The sequence below is a fragment of the Penicillium nucicola genome (genome assembly GCF_028828085.1).
Source record: "Penicillium nucicola strain IBT 29836 chromosome Unknown utg000001l, whole genome shotgun sequence".
NCBI classification, from domain to species: Eukaryota; Fungi; Ascomycota; class Eurotiomycetes; order Eurotiales; family Aspergillaceae; genus Penicillium; species Penicillium nucicola.
Genome location: NW_026643125.1, coordinates 1,783,899 through 1,798,571, shown reverse-complemented (window position 1 = coordinate 1,798,571; position 14,673 = coordinate 1,783,899). Strand labels below are relative to the sequence as shown.

Genomic DNA, 14,673 nt, shown 5'->3' with positions numbered 1-14,673 from the left:
TCAAAAGTGGGGATACAGATATTCTCAATATCTAGAGGTCCAGCGATATGTGCTCGTCACGAACCACCAGCGTGCGATGCACAATTATTCATCAGCGCATAGCGTGGTATCGTCATCAAAGTAAAAAAAAGGGTGAAGCCCCGAGCAAGAAACCTTGAGATCTATCAAGCATGACGTTGCAGGGCAGAAGGCCGAAAAACAATCACAGTCTGATTCTCCCAACACTATGAGTCAACAGTGATTCGTCGTTGCCAACCGACACAGTGACAATGGGAGATTCAATCTCTGAAGGACCCTTTGCACGCTCCTCAATAGCCGATTCCTGAGGCGAGACAGCCTTCTTGAAAGGCTGGAGGACAGGAAGGGTCGATTCAAGAGCATCAACATCGCTCCATTCGGCATCAATCTCGCTAGTGGGAATAGCCAAGTCCGGACCTCCGGGGGCCTGGAATGAGTTCAGGTTAAATGAGGGGCCTAGGACCTGCGAGAAGCTCTCCGGGGCGAGCATCGGATGACGGAGCGACGAGCCGCGGGGGAAGGGGATCCCTTGGTCAACACATCCGGGCTTGACGGCTTTCAGCAGATCAGGATCGTCCTCGGCAAGTTCATCGTCGAATTGAGGGTTGGTTGGCTTGCTGGGCTTTGGCTTGGGAGCGATCTCGCGTGCAATGTCGCGGACGATTTCATCTTCGTCGCCCTCGTCGCGGAAGCTCATGTGCTGTAGCTGGCCCAGCTCGACGTAGGAGTCTGGAGTGGCATTGGTTGCTCCAGCTGGCTCAGAGCGGCGGCGTAGAGGTGGGATTGTCTTTGGGGTGGTTGGCTGCGAGGATTTGCGGCGGCTGAAGACGGGTCGCCGGCGCGGGCCGCGGCCGTTGCGGGTTGCCGCGAGGTAGGTCTTCTTTGAATTCTGTCGGGTTGGAACTTCCTGAGTTGATTCGGTCATGATTGGGGTTGGGGGGTTGGAGGGGTTTCGTGTGATTAGTTCGCCTGAGGGTGTGAATATAGCCAGACGGGGTTTCTTTGGGATTTCGGCCGGGCTAGGCTGGGACTTCTTCAGTATGGAGTTGAATGAGCAGGATCCGCTGTCGCAAATGCCCGGGCTCACAGCCTGACGCAATTGGTTAATCTCGGGTTGAAGGTGGGATGGGACGTTGGGACGAATGGTGTTGGTACCTCTTTTTCAACTGCAGTCTCCGGCTTTTTCACTTCCACCTTTTGTCCCAGCAGCACTGGCGTCCTTTTTATGCGGAGGATGAGGCGGTCTAGGGTGTGGAGATCCAAGCCACCCCAGAGTTGCTTGTTACCCCAGATTCTCCAGAAAAGATGCTCAAGACGAGACTCGGTTTGGTCTTTGCTGGCAAGATTGGATGTGCTGTAGGCTGTAGATTACCGGGTCAGACTATGAATATGTAGACGGAAGGAGCGATTCGTTACCTTGCCAGAATTTCTTGTAAACGGCACTTTCCAGTTTCTCCTGCCGCAAGCCTTTGGTAGCAGGCATAGCAGCCATAGTTACCAGGCCCTGAGGGAGTGTTGGCTCCATGTTCCTAGGTCAAACCCTGACAGTGCAGAGGAGATAGAAATGAGCTAAAAGATAATCAAGGCCAGACACAGCAGTATTGACAATATGGACAAGCGCTGAGAGAGTGGATAATGATGATGAGCCGACGTCGAGGTGTGCAGTCATCCTTTGTCCCCAACCGGGCTCGTTGACAAACGAGTACTCTCACTGGGACCCTAGACTAGATCTTACTCAACCACCTCATCTCCAGGGTATTGCCTGCCCTCCCAGGCCAGTGGAGAAAAAGAAACGTTCACCGCTGAAGTTCGATGAGAGTTCCAGGTTCCAAGTTTTAGGAAGTGATGTGTGTCAGCATTCACTCAGACCAGCTTAACACCCAAAGACAGTGCAAAGACAACAAAAGTGAAATCTGGAGAGACAAAGAATCCGGGACCCTTGATCGGGTAGCGGTCAAAGTGCGGAGCCCAAACCCCTTGGATCGATCGACTGTAAGGCTTCAACTTTGCCTCAAACGGGGATAGGGCCGGGATAGGGCCGGGATTGGGTATCGTCCAGCGGAAGGAGAATAATAGTCCTGGTGAATGAATCCACAGCAGCAAGCTGGAGCCCCGAATAATAATATAGGAGGGGCAAGCAGAAAGCGCCTCCGCATCATCACCTTACATTCCCCATTGCGCGTCCCTTGCAAGCAGGGATAATCGCAGCCCTATACCAAATGTGACACGCCTCATCCAACTCGGAACAAATCCGTTTTATTCGAGAAGTTCTACCGAGGTGACATTCCGCTTGATTGCGGTACCCAATGAAGGTGCTGCAGGGTGAAATATGCGGAGAAAAGCTGGGGGGTTCTTTGATTGGATCTGGGGTTGAAGATCTCCCGATTTTCCGCAAACAACGGGATCGGCATGGATCGACGGCTAAAACGTCGGAAAACTCTTCAGTCTGCTGGGGTTTTTTTTATGAAGGGAAGGTATTGCGGGGTTGTTCTATGTCTATAACCGGACGAGGCTTTGGACATAGCCACGATGTTGCTAAAGCGGACATCTCGAGGTATTCGGACTTGTTTTGCGCCAAGTTCTTGGAGAAAATGTCAGGAACGGGGGGAATATATCTGTATTTTTCTCACCCCAATCGCCGTGTGAATTGATTGGGATCCGAATAAAGCGCGGTGGTCATATCATGGAATCATTACCATTGTTGGGGGTTGGCGATAGGCTTGAATATGGGGAGACTTAACGTGATGTGGACAGAGAATGCCTCGCTCAGTTACAATTAGAGTCTACAAGAGAATTTTCATTTGTTCTGTTCAAAGTATAGACATGACATGATTGATTGACCAATACGACGAGGTCTGAAGTCCATCGAATACAGAAGGTCCCTCGATAATATGCACCCGTTCACAGTAGAGTATGTATGACACTAAAAGCGTACCATGGACAGCTTAATTCTCACAGGGCTTCACACGTCACAACAACGTGCTTCATTTAGCTGACCCCGCACTTGAGTCTAGTCTTTGATATCACCAGGACAGGAACAGTCCTTCCCAATACAGTCCGTTGTGTGAGACTATCAATTGCTGTCAAACAAGTCGGGCTGATTAGCTCGATGTATAAAACCTTTATTATCCCAAAAAGCTCCAAACAAAGAAAAGTACCATTACATTTTAGCATCCAAGTATACTACAGAACCTCAACCGACCCTACTACTTGACATCATAATCCCGCAACATGGTATCACCATCCAGGTCCACAATTACAGAGGATGATCAATGTCACAGCCCCAAATGCAGCAGCCTCTCCGACAGAGCCTCAGGAAAAGTGACGACCCGCCGACCACTGATACTTGACCCAGACAGCTGCCCCAGCGAAGGCCGCCTATTCATCATCCGCGATCCACGCACAGGCCTCGTCATCGGCCTAAAAGAAGGCGTCCTCACTCTGGTTCCAGAGGCTTACGGCTATCTTCGCGGTATCTACTGGGTATGCGTCGAGTCCGAAGACATGTGGCTTGGATTCCGCAATGCTGTCTCAGGCACGTATATCGGCCATGATAACATGGACAACTTCATTGCGGATAGAAAGCGACATAAGAGTCGTGAGTCGTTTTGTGTCAGGCATCATCCGAATGGGGGGGGGGGGGGGGGGGGGGGCATGTTCTGCTTGTAAGGTGGGGTTGTGATATGCTCTTGCCTATGCGGGCGAAGGCCGGGACCAAATTGGTTCTTAGTTCTAGGAGGGATGGGGGGACGGCGTGGAAGTTTGCTTGGGTCGCACATTCTATTTGAGAGGGATCTAGATTTGGAAGTGAGGGTGAGAGTGGACTTGAATTCTCTTTCTATCTGATATAGATCCATATTTATAGCTTAGGGTTACGAGACGACGGAGGTCTTTTGTTGAATCTAGTTTGCTCGTATTCAATATGCCTGGTTAATCATAAGAGAAATAAATACTGGTACTTGAACGAACCAATAAGACCCTCATATATCAGACCCAGCATAACAACCACATACCAAGTTAATACTGATACCTGAAACTCAGGTTTTCCTTATCAGTCAGGTCATCAAATGCATTATCCAAATTCATCTCCGAGGCCCTCCAATCCTGCTCCTACAGTAAGAAAAGGAAATTAATCTCGCATCCACAGCGTCCAAAGCAAGACCAACTCACCTGCAACGCATCCTTCCTCGCATTTTCCCTCTTGAGATACCATCTCAACAGAACCAGTAAGATAATAATGCACCCGTAACATCCCATATGAACCGAGAAACAGGTAAAGTACCGCGGCGCATCTTTCGACTGGAAGACTTGTGGTCCGATCATGTTCCCGACAGCCCAGGCGAAGAATAACGAGGCGGTACTGATGGACTTTTTAGTCTGCCCGGCTACATTTCGCGACAGGAGAGACATGAGGAGGGTCGTTGTACCCCAGAACGAGAGGGTGCACCAGTATCCGATCAAGAGGCCGATTCGGGTGGAGTGGGAGATTGGGACAGCTTAGTTATGTTAGCTTGGAGGTTCTGTGAAGTTGATGAGCATGGTGGTTGGACTTGCCCATAAGTGTTGCTGTTCCTGCGATATTCGGAATGAGGAATGCCTGTATACTTGTCAGTGCTGAGGCTCGTGATGACAGTTGGACTGGATTCAGGTACCAGTTGGAATAAAATAGTCTGGTTGAAATGGCGGGAGAGCCAAGCTGACCCCAGAAGAACCACGCACTGAACACCGCCATTTACCATCGAAAGTAGTTCAGTTTGCAGCTCTGTAAATCCAAAATTCTTGATCAGAATCGTTGAGAACGACCCCAGTCCACCGGTGGGAATCTGAATACTGTTCATGAAACAAGTCAGCAAAGCGCTTCTGGTAGAAAGCCCAAAATAAGAATAAGTGAAATAACACACATGACTTGGATCAAGATATAAAGCCAGACTTGCGGATCTTGAATAGCCTCAAGAACATGGGCCCGTTTGAAGTTCCGATTCTGGATACCGGTCTGATTCGCTCGAACTCGTTCAATCATAAGCACTCGGTCTTCTTCCGAGAAGCACTTCGCGCGCATTGGACTGTCAGGCATCCACCAAAAGACAAACATTGACCACACGCAGGTGATAGAACCTAGCAGGATGAAGAGGAATTGCCACGATTTTAGAATTGGGGAATGGACATGGCTCATGCCATAGGCAAATAGTCCGCCGCATATTCCTTGGACTCCATTCTGAAAAATAGGTTAGAGACTTTAGTCAAAGGGAGTCTATTTCGAAGACTGACCATTCCCTAAAAAGGCATTAGTATTGAATTCAAGTCAATGCTCGCAGTGCGAGAACTCACAAACCAGTATGTAACAATGTGCGCCTGTTCGTCGCGCTTGTACCACATCGAAGAAAGAAGCAAGAATGTGGGCTGAGAGACAGCCTCAAAGATACCCAGTAAAACTCGGAGGGCGGCTAGAATTTTGAAATTGAATCCGAAGCAGGTCATGGTCAAGGTCAGGCCCCAGAGAAAAATGTTTGCTGCGAGATACTTTCCAATAGGGACTTTTTGCACGATGATGTTAGTTGGATATTCGGCGAACAAGATACCAAAATAGATGACCGTGTGCAGCCATGAGTACTAGGGCTTATAAGCAGAGAGTTTGGTAGACGCAGACGGGATCCTTGATTCTCACATCTTGTCCAACGAGGTGGGCGTCTTTCTGGATTCCCATGATAGCTGCATAGCTGATAGCATTCTTGTCAAGTGATTGTAAGAAATAAGTGCCGACCATGATGATCAAGACTCGCTTGTTGATCATATGTCGGAGTCGCTTGCTTGTCGCTTCGTCCACTTGTACGCCATCGGCCGCGACAACATATTTGCGCAATTCTTCGTCGACGCCGATGTGCTTGTTGGGGAAGTCCTCGAGATCGGGAGATCTGAGACGCTCCACATGATCTTGTGTTGGTTTGGGGTCGCCCATAACTATTTACTTAGGTGCTTTTTCTGGTCCACAGTCTTTATCCACATATGCAAGACGGATCTTATATTATACCAGAACCCTGGCTGCCAAGCTTGGATTTTGCGGGGTCAGACTTGTCGCAACATGCTTTGTGCAACGATTTGACAGTGTTAGTCTGTACTGTCTGGGATACTGTTGAATTGCCGAGGGCAAGGGTGTTGTCTGGGACAATCAAACCCTAGTTCGAGTGGCATCCGATTGGTTCTGCATATTACTTAGAGTCACTCGGAAATACCGCAGAATGTTTTGGCCTCTTCCCATACCGGATAAGCAATGGAAAAGCAACGATAAAGAGATCCAAACTGCCGAGTGGTGGAGAAATCTGTAGATCAGATCCTGGGGTAACGCGCCAAGGCCGGCCGCTCTTAGGGCTTCAAGCCTTGGATGAGGGGGTTCTTCGTATTGCAGCCGACCTACCGAAAAGCTTCTCCTCTTATTGATGGAATATGGCCTAGGACTTGGAAGTATTGCCGATCGCTTTTCCGGCCGATATCCATACATCATATACAAAAGCGCAAGAAAAGCAACATGCTACCACTTCACAACCCACCCCAGTAACATTGAGTACTATTCCGTGAACATGCCAGATGACGCGCTTTCAGTATTCCTCTCTCCAAATGGAGTCAAGAATATACCGCTTGAGATCAAAACGCCACTTGCCGAGATGAGCTTATCCGATACCAAGGCCTTGGCCCTAAAGCTTGTCGATAGTCTCGTTCACCTCAAAGACGACTCTGGTGAATTCCGCGTCCCGCTCCCTACAGGCGGATTCAAAGTCGATTCCAAGTCGTGGAACAACTGGGAATGGACCCAGGGTGTTGGGCTCTACGGCATGTGGATGTTGTTCGAGATCACCGGCGACGAATCAGTGCTTGCTCATATCCAAGCCTGGTTTGATCAGCAATTTCTCAAAGGCACTCCGACCAAGAATGTCAACAGCATGGCTCCGATGCTGACGCTTGCGTATCTGTATGAACGCACGGGTCGGTCTGAATATCGCGCCTATTTGGATTCCTGGGCGGAGTATATCATGGATGGGATTCCCCGAACCGAAGGTGAGTTGAGTTGACTATTACTCATAAACCCGAAGAAAAAACATATATATCCTTCAATCTCCTCTCGTTCTGTATCCAACCACTAACTAATAATCACCAGAAAGAGGAATCCAGCACATCACCTTCCGACAGGTCAACGAAGGCCAACTATGGGACGACACGCTGATGATGTCCGTGCTCCCTCTCGCCAAGATCGGCGTCCTCCTCAATCGACCAGCATACGTAGAAGAAGCCAAACGCCAATTCCTCCTTCACATCAAGTATCTCGCAGATACCCGGACCGGACTCTGGTACCACGGCTGGACATTCCTAGAAAGACACAACTTCGCCGAAGCCCTATGGGGAAGAGGCAACGCCTGGATCACGATTGTCATTCCCGAGTTTCTGTCGCTCCTTCAACTGCCTGCTGGCGATCATTTCCGAGACTTCCTTGTCTCGACGCTCGAGCAACAGGTTTCTGCTTTGAGGAAATTCCAGAATGAGAATGGCCTGTGGCACACGCTCATTGATGACCCTTCTTCGTACCTCGAGGTCTCGGCTTCGGCGGGTTTCTCTTTTGGGATATTGAAGGCTGTGAGGCTGGGATATCTTTCCAGGGAGTATCAGTCGGTTGGGCTGAAGGGGATGGAGGCTGTTATTAACAGTGTGGATGAGAAGGGGATGGTGCAGAATGTTAGTTTTGGGACGCCGATGGGGCCGACTAAGGACTTTTATAAGGCGATCAAGTTGACTGCAATGCCATATGGGCAAGCCATGACGTTGCTGTGTGTGGTGGAAATTATTAAGCGATTCTTGTGATGTAGGAAAGTTGTCTAGAGATGGAGTGTATAGTTTAACGTCAATCTTTAGAGGTTATAGATATTTGATTACTATTTCCTTGTACAGTATACCACACAGTCCCTCGAGGAACCCAAAATCTACATTATCTCCAATAATCTAGAAATCTTCGGAACATGGATGACTTGATTTGACCTCAGTATATACAAAAGCACCAAAACGACAAAACCTCAACCTCACCAGCAACCAACACAACAATCGCAAAACGGAAGTAAGCGTATGCAAACAGATATCCAAATAAAACAACAACAAAGTCACCCACGAAGAAGGAATAGAACCAAGCATGTACAGTTCCAACGCAACAATCCATGAAATCAACAAACAAACAAGAAAATAGACAATAGAATCGCTTCGACGGAAACCCACCGATGATGTAACAAGGACAGAAAAATCAACAGTAGGGTGCATGAAAGGAGCGAAGGGATTTGGATATCGAGGTTTCCGCCATTATGAACAATTCAATAGGAGAGTAAGAAAAACCAGCAATCTAACGCCAGAGGAGACAGGTACAAAGTATGCACAAAATGAGTATGTTTCATGATCATGATTCCATAATGTCAAGACACGCTGGAATGTAAAGTGGAGGCGGAGGGAGATCGGATAGAGTTGAAGAATTGACTTTGACTTAGGAGGCAGTCTTGCCGCCGCAGTCGGGGATCTTGAGGCCCGTTTTGACTTTACGGGCTGAGTCCATTAGGCCCCATTTGTCTTCCCATTCTTTGCCTGGTGTGTTGTATTGGATTTTCCAGGGTTCGTCAAAGGCCTCAAACCTGTTTGGTTGTTAGTATTCTAATTCCGGTGAATAAAGAGGGGGAAACACTTACCAGAAGTAATCGGTTCCATTATCCAGGGCCTGACAGACCCAGTCGGACATGAAGGTGTTCATATTGTCCACGCTGGCGACTGAACCCGGGGTGTCATCGTCACAGGTTGGGCTTTCGCCACAGTCCTTGCCTCCGCCGCTGGGCCATCCGACTTCGGAAATGACTTGTTTCTTGCTTGTGCCGCTGGTCAAGGAGACATCGTGGGTCTGCCAGAAGTCCCAAGTCCAGGCTGCAGCTACTTCGACACTCACGCCTGCGAAGAAGGGGTGCACATTTGACATGACCACGTCGACGGCATCGACCAGCTGAGAGTTCCAGTTATCACCGAGATCAGAGGTGGCAATTGGCAGTTTGAGGCTGCGCTTCTCGACTTCGCTGGTGACATCCTTGATGTACGATATCAGGGTCTTCTCGGCAGTCTGTTTATCAGGGCCGGCGCGGTAGAGCGCTTCGTTTCCAACAATGATACCTTTGTACAAGGATGTGTCCTTGGTATCGTCGAGAATCTTGTAAAGGTGAGTGAGTTGACGATCGGCACTGGTGGTGTTCGAGTCAATCCACACACCAAGCCAGAGCTTCATATCCGTGAGCTCCAGTCGGTCAATGGCATGCAGAACCATCTCAGTCTGGTTGCAGTCGGTTCCATACAATCGAACAGTATTGGTCAGCTGTGACAGAACAGCCATGTCCCGAGTGACATTGTTCTGTGATGGTGGCCACTTGAGACAATCGGGGTACTGCACACCCCAGGGGGTGTAGTCCACACCAGGGAAGACCTTGTGCAACTCATCATTGTTCATGAGAGCCTTGATCTCGGCCGAGTCCTTCCCAAGATCACCGTTGCTCTTGGAATCATCCGTAGCAGACTGCTCACTGGAAGACTTGTTCTCGTTGTGCCGAGTACCAATAGTCCCCCCAACCGCACCGCCAACAATCGCCCCAAGAATCACAAACCCAAGCACCAGCCCAACAATCCACCCCATCTTCTTGCGCCCATCCATGCCCTTCCCAGGCCCCTTCTCCAACCCATCCCCACTCTCCAATCCACCCCCAGGCACAGCATTGTAAGCCACATCCGCAGTCTTCTCGCGTCCAAACAACCCACCCAGCAGACCCCCAGCAACAGCACCCCCACCAGCCCCGGCCGCCGCCGCCGGCACACCGTGACTACCCCGGCCGTGCGGTCTAAAGTCCTCATCGCCATCATCGGCAATATCATCCGGATTGATATTCGACATCTCCGAGCCCCCATAGCCTGAATGTCTCTGGTACGGCCCATCACTGATGCCCTGATACGGCGCCGGGTACTGATCGCTCGCACCCACGCCGCGCTCCCCCAGATGCGGCGAGGAGTGCGCGGGACTGTGGAACCCCGGCGAGGCGGCCGCGCCGCCTAGCGCCATCCCCGACCCGTACGAGTTGTGGTGGAGGGTTTCAGCGCTGGTGTAGCCCGCGGACGGCACGTACGGATTGTCCGAGCCTGATGTGTTGTAGTCTCGTTCTGCGGGATAGTAGCTGTGACTGGCTTCCTGGTCGAGCGGCATCCCGCGCGATGCGTCCAGGCCGCTTTGGCGGTCGTGTGTGTTGGCAATTCCTAGGGCTATGCCGCTTATTCCACCGCCGGCTGAGGCTGGTCCTAGGTTGTCCACGCCTGGTGTTACTGTGTGGTTTTCGCGGGTGTTGTGGGAATATTTGTGTGGCGGGGGCTGTGGAATTTCAGTGTCGGGCATTTTTGGGGGGGTTGAGAATGTGTTTAGTGTAGATGATTCGTCAAACGATGTGGTGGTGAGTTGAGGTAATGAGTAGAGGAAGAAGAGGAGAGAGAGGTGAGAGGTGAGAAGTAAGATGAGATGAGGTGAGATAAAATGGAAGGTGCGGGTTGAGACTGAAAACGAGTTTACTGCAAATGGAAGTGAGACGTTGGCTTCGAGACGAAAGCGGGCTGTCAAAACACTGGGGTGGGCCGGACAACCAGCAGCGACGGGAAACGAAAAGAAGGAATCGACCAGGAAAAGAAAAGAAAAGTCAACGGCAATCAATCACATCTAATCCATGATGCCAATTATCGGCAATAATTGACGTGAATCTCTCTCTCTCGAATCTCAAGCGAACTTCGCTCTGTCAAGTGGAGAAAAGACCCTGCGAACCCTTGATCTATTTTTGGCTCGGGGATTCTGCCCTCACGTTCTCATCGTCGGATTCGCATTCATCTTCATAGTGATATTCATACTCATATTCATACTCATACTCATACTCATAAGTCATCATGCTAATTCCAAATCCCATCCCTCCATTCCAATCCCTTTGTTTTTTCTTTTTGATTTTCGCGATCCCAACGCCCTTGACACATAAGCATAAGCATGAGACATGTCAAAGAAGCACGCCAAAGGGGGGAAAAAAACAAAACCAAGCCAAACAAAGCAAAAACCAAAGATATAAGAACCCAAAAGTCAAAAGCCAACAGTAAAAAGCAAAGAAAGAAACTATCTACGGCACAACCTCCTCAGCACTCCGCTGCGCAGCATTCTCCCTAAGACCACGCTCCAGGAACCGTCTCTTCCCACGCCGAGTATCAAAATGATCCGGGATCTCCGCAGGATCTTGGCCTGCCGCGAGCATACTGCTGCGCATTTTGTTGCGGTAGGCATCCACTACGCAGAAACCGTTAGCCGGGTCCATGTCTCAGATGAGATCCGGGGTATGGAAGTGGAGGCGAAGGGGACAAATAAGACACTCCAACACACAACCAACCACAACCCAGCAATGACAATAGGCCCATGAAACCAACCAAAAATAAATCAAACCAGGTAAATAAAAGAAAAGAAAACAAAAGAAAAAATAATACTCACAAGACCTCTGCAAAAACAACATCCGCCCGGCAAAAACCCGACTCTGACTCCAACTCATCCGATACCCCAAATCATTCAACAAAAGCTCCTTGGTATGCTTCTTCCTCGATAGCCGCGGCACCTCAACCTCAACCTCATCCCCAGCTCCACCCCCAGCAGCACTCCCACTCCCACTCGCATCTCTCCCAGCATCAACCTCAAGCATCGGCATAGGCACAGACGTGCGTCCGAGCGTCGCATCCGAAAGCGGATCGGCCGCCGGATCGGCATGCTCAGCCTCATCCCGGAAAAAGCGCTTCCCCAGCACGACGTGATTCTCATCGCGCATCTGGATGGGGAAGTACGTGCGGGGGTAGACGGCGTTGGAGGCGCGGTAGGAGTCCGGGATCTCGTCCATGTTGACTTTATCGAGGGCTACTTTGACGCGGACGCGGCAGCCACGCTGGGGGTCGTCTACGAGGATGAACTTGCGGCGTTTGCCGTCGGGGAGGTGGCTGAAAAGGTCGTCGTTGGTTGGGCCTTGTTCTTCCATGTTGTGGGCGTGCGGGTGGGAGTGGGAGTGGGATTGGGTCGCGGTTGCGATTGTGGGGTGGCGGCTGAGCGAGGCCATGCCTGTGTCGTGGAGGAGGGGGGGCATGGATGGGCCGGCTGCTGCGGGGGAGGGGGTTAGGGTCGAGGGGGCGTTGTGGAAGAGGTGGGCAGGTCGGAGGTTTGTCATGGGTCCTGGTCCTGGTCCTGGTCCTGTTGGGGAACGGATGGTGTCGACGGTAGAGCGGTGGTGCAGGGTCGTTGTAGGCGTGCTGGTATTGGTGGTGGTGTTGGTGTTGGAGGTGGTGTAATCTGTGCCTGTGCAGGCGAGCAAGAAAGGGGAATTAGCCTACGCTGTATGTACAAATGGTATGGGGAGGAAGTCCGAAGCAGAACAAGAGCCAAAGCACAAAGAGCGCGGCGGTATCAAATGTAAGACGACAGTGACAATCACAAGGACAAAAAAGGCAAATCAGAACCAAAATCGAACAGGGTATGGAATAACAGTCAAGGCCAAGGGGGGAGGGGGGCATGTTCAGGTGGAGATACATAGTTGGTTTTCTTTCCATCTCATACTTGCATTCACACGCACACATGTCCACACGTATATCACGTTCACACAGCATACACACATACACACATACACATATCCGGTGTAAAATAGACACAAAACTCCCACATATACACATACACGCAAGAGACATATCCAGTCCAACAAAAGGCCCAAGAAGAGAACAAAAAAAAGAATAGAGAAAAAGAAGAAGAATGAAGCAAACAAGGAATATAGGGGAAAAGTCCAATCAGGGTGCAAGGGAATCCAAAAACACATCACATATGGTGAAACATACCGCTAACTTCCTCATGAGGACTACCATCAGGTTGGTGATGATGATGCTGTAGCTGGGGCGGACCCATCGAGATCGGGCCCAAGTTCGGCCGGGGCACAGCAGCCGGCATAGCACCGATAGGGCCAGGAAGACCAGGGCCCGCAGGACCAGCTCCAGGCATGTGGCTGGCCGGAACCGTAGGGACAGACTGTCTGCGATTGATCTTGGCCATGCGGCGCACCCGACGACTGCGCAGCCTCGGGTCCTGGTTACTATTGCGCCAACTGTCGACAGCGCGCTGAATAAGACCGCGCTTGCTTCTCAGCGCTGGATTGAGCTCTGCAAGAGCCCAGCCTACAGCATTGCACTCGGTCTCGTAGACGAGTCGGTTGCCGCGATATTGGTCCTTGCTGCAGCAGGCGCGGGGATACACGCAGTTCTCCGTCTTGAAGTTCTGGTCAAGGGTGTCGACGTTGACGGATTCCACGTCGCAGCGGATGGTGTATTCCATTTTGACGCGGTCTCGGGAGTATTCAAAGGCGATCCACTGCACGCCGTTGCTGTCTTGGCGCACGACGAGGGGAGTCGTGGCTGGGATGGGGCCTGGCGCTGCGCTGGAGCTCCCACCTAGTGGTGGGCTGGAGTGGATATTACTGGCGGACATGGAGTGGCTGTTTGTTGCGGAGAGAGGTGGGTTGTGCATTACTTGCTGTGGGGGAGTCGGTTGCTGGGAGTTGTCGAGTTTCATGATGGGGCTGCTGGTCATGGTGGTGGTTGGGATGTGTGGTGATTGATGGGGGGGCATTTGCGCTGGCGCTTTCTGCGGCGGCATCATCATGGATTGCGTTGTGAGGGGGTGTGTTGCTGGGGAGAATGATGGGCTGCGTACGGCGGCTGTACAGGGTTCATGGGCGAGTAAGGTGGGTAAAACATCTGCGGCATCTGAGGCGAGTGGGCGTAGATATTGCGGCCATGTTGGTCCAGCGGTTGAGAAGCTGCTGAAGCTGGGGAGGATGATTGGAGAGTGTGATAGATGGGAGGATAGGGTCTCTGCATTTGGGCGGTGGATGCCATGAGGTCCGGTGGTCCTAAACTCTTGGGATCAGTGGTGTTCATAAGCTATATGCAAGCTTTGGCATGGAAAAACTGCTGACAGCCGAAACAGGGCTTACCGCTGGAAGCGTAATGCGCCGAGGGAGTCGTGTAAGCAGAATGGCTGGTGTAGTAAGGTGCTTCTTGGGGCCCGTAGTGAAATCCGTTCCCTAGTGTGTGGGGAGGGTATGCAGAGATGGGGGAAGGCTGAATAGGCGAGGCAGGACCTTTCTGGGCTAGAATTGAAGATTGCGGTTCCTGAGTATGAGAACTTGAATGTCCGGGATGTCGAAGCTGTAGCAGGACCACATATCAGTGACTGAACCTAAGCCCCACGGAAAGATGTGATGAGACTGGTGACACAACCAGAGAACGTGGACGAAGAGAAAGAAAAAGAAAGGAAAGTCTCGAGAACACAGCCAGAACCCGGAGTGACCACAGTCAGGATTTGCAGCGACTCAGAGGATGTCAGAGGTTGGCTTGGGCCATGGATGCCTCGAGCAGGGATTGCCTTAGCTGCATACCGAATGGCCAGGGCGGGAAACCAGGATTGTCCGTCCAGAGGCAAACAGAAGCATGATTTAGTGTAGCGCTGACGGCATTGTAGCTTCTTCTTCTTCTCCTTGTTCTTCCGAGGCCAAGTAGATG

At 51.0% G+C, this 14,673-nt stretch overlaps 6 protein-coding genes across 6 annotated transcripts; 2 read left to right on the top strand and 4 right to left on the bottom strand.

The window, feature by feature from the left end:
* Window positions 1-202: 202 nt before the first annotated feature.
* On the bottom strand, window positions 203-1,543 carry N7511_000688 (uncharacterized protein; the record flags this gene model as incomplete). Its single annotated transcript, XM_057123113.1, has 3 exons — window positions 203-1,108; window positions 1,174-1,379; window positions 1,435-1,543. 3 exons carry the CDS (start codon window positions 1,541-1,543, stop codon window positions 203-205), a joined length of 1,221 nt encoding a protein of 406 aa, XP_056988846.1.
* A 1,706-nt stretch (window positions 1,544-3,249) lies between these two features.
* Window positions 3,250-3,687, top strand: N7511_000687 (uncharacterized protein; the record flags this gene model as incomplete). The annotated part of the gene is made up of 1 exon (XM_057123112.1): window positions 3,250-3,687. One exon carries the CDS (start codon window positions 3,250-3,252, stop codon window positions 3,685-3,687), a length of 438 nt encoding a protein of 145 aa, XP_056988845.1.
* Window positions 3,688-4,035: 348 nt separating this feature from the next.
* On the bottom strand, window positions 4,036-5,974 carry N7511_000686 (uncharacterized protein; the record flags this gene model as incomplete). The annotated part of the gene is made up of 8 exons (XM_057123111.1): window positions 4,036-4,128; window positions 4,189-4,514; window positions 4,573-4,615; window positions 4,671-4,848; window positions 4,920-5,233; window positions 5,287-5,292; window positions 5,347-5,628; window positions 5,684-5,974. 8 exons carry the CDS (start codon window positions 5,972-5,974, stop codon window positions 4,036-4,038), a joined length of 1,533 nt encoding a protein of 510 aa, XP_056988844.1.
* Window positions 5,975-6,593: 619 nt separating this feature from the next.
* On the top strand, window positions 6,594-7,866 carry N7511_000685 (glycoside hydrolase family 88/105 protein; the record flags this gene model as incomplete). Its single annotated transcript, XM_057123110.1, has 2 exons — window positions 6,594-7,068; window positions 7,169-7,866. The coding sequence occupies 2 exons, from the start codon at window positions 6,594-6,596 to the stop codon at window positions 7,864-7,866; spliced, it is 1,173 nt and encodes a 390-aa protein (XP_056988843.1).
* Window positions 7,867-8,530: 664 nt separating this feature from the next.
* Window positions 8,531-10,459, bottom strand: bgt3 (uncharacterized protein; the record flags this gene model as incomplete). The annotated part of the gene is made up of 2 exons (XM_057123109.1): window positions 8,531-8,675; window positions 8,730-10,459. 2 exons carry the CDS (start codon window positions 10,457-10,459, stop codon window positions 8,531-8,533), a joined length of 1,875 nt encoding a protein of 624 aa, XP_056988842.1.
* A 757-nt stretch (window positions 10,460-11,216) lies between these two features.
* Window positions 11,217-14,603, bottom strand: N7511_000683 (uncharacterized protein; the record flags this gene model as incomplete). Its single annotated transcript, XM_057123108.1, has 5 exons — window positions 11,217-11,380; window positions 11,579-12,301; window positions 12,955-14,028; window positions 14,106-14,319; window positions 14,550-14,603. 5 exons carry the CDS (start codon window positions 14,601-14,603, stop codon window positions 11,217-11,219), a joined length of 2,229 nt encoding a protein of 742 aa, XP_056988841.1.
* Between the last annotated feature and the right edge of the window lie 70 nt (window positions 14,604-14,673).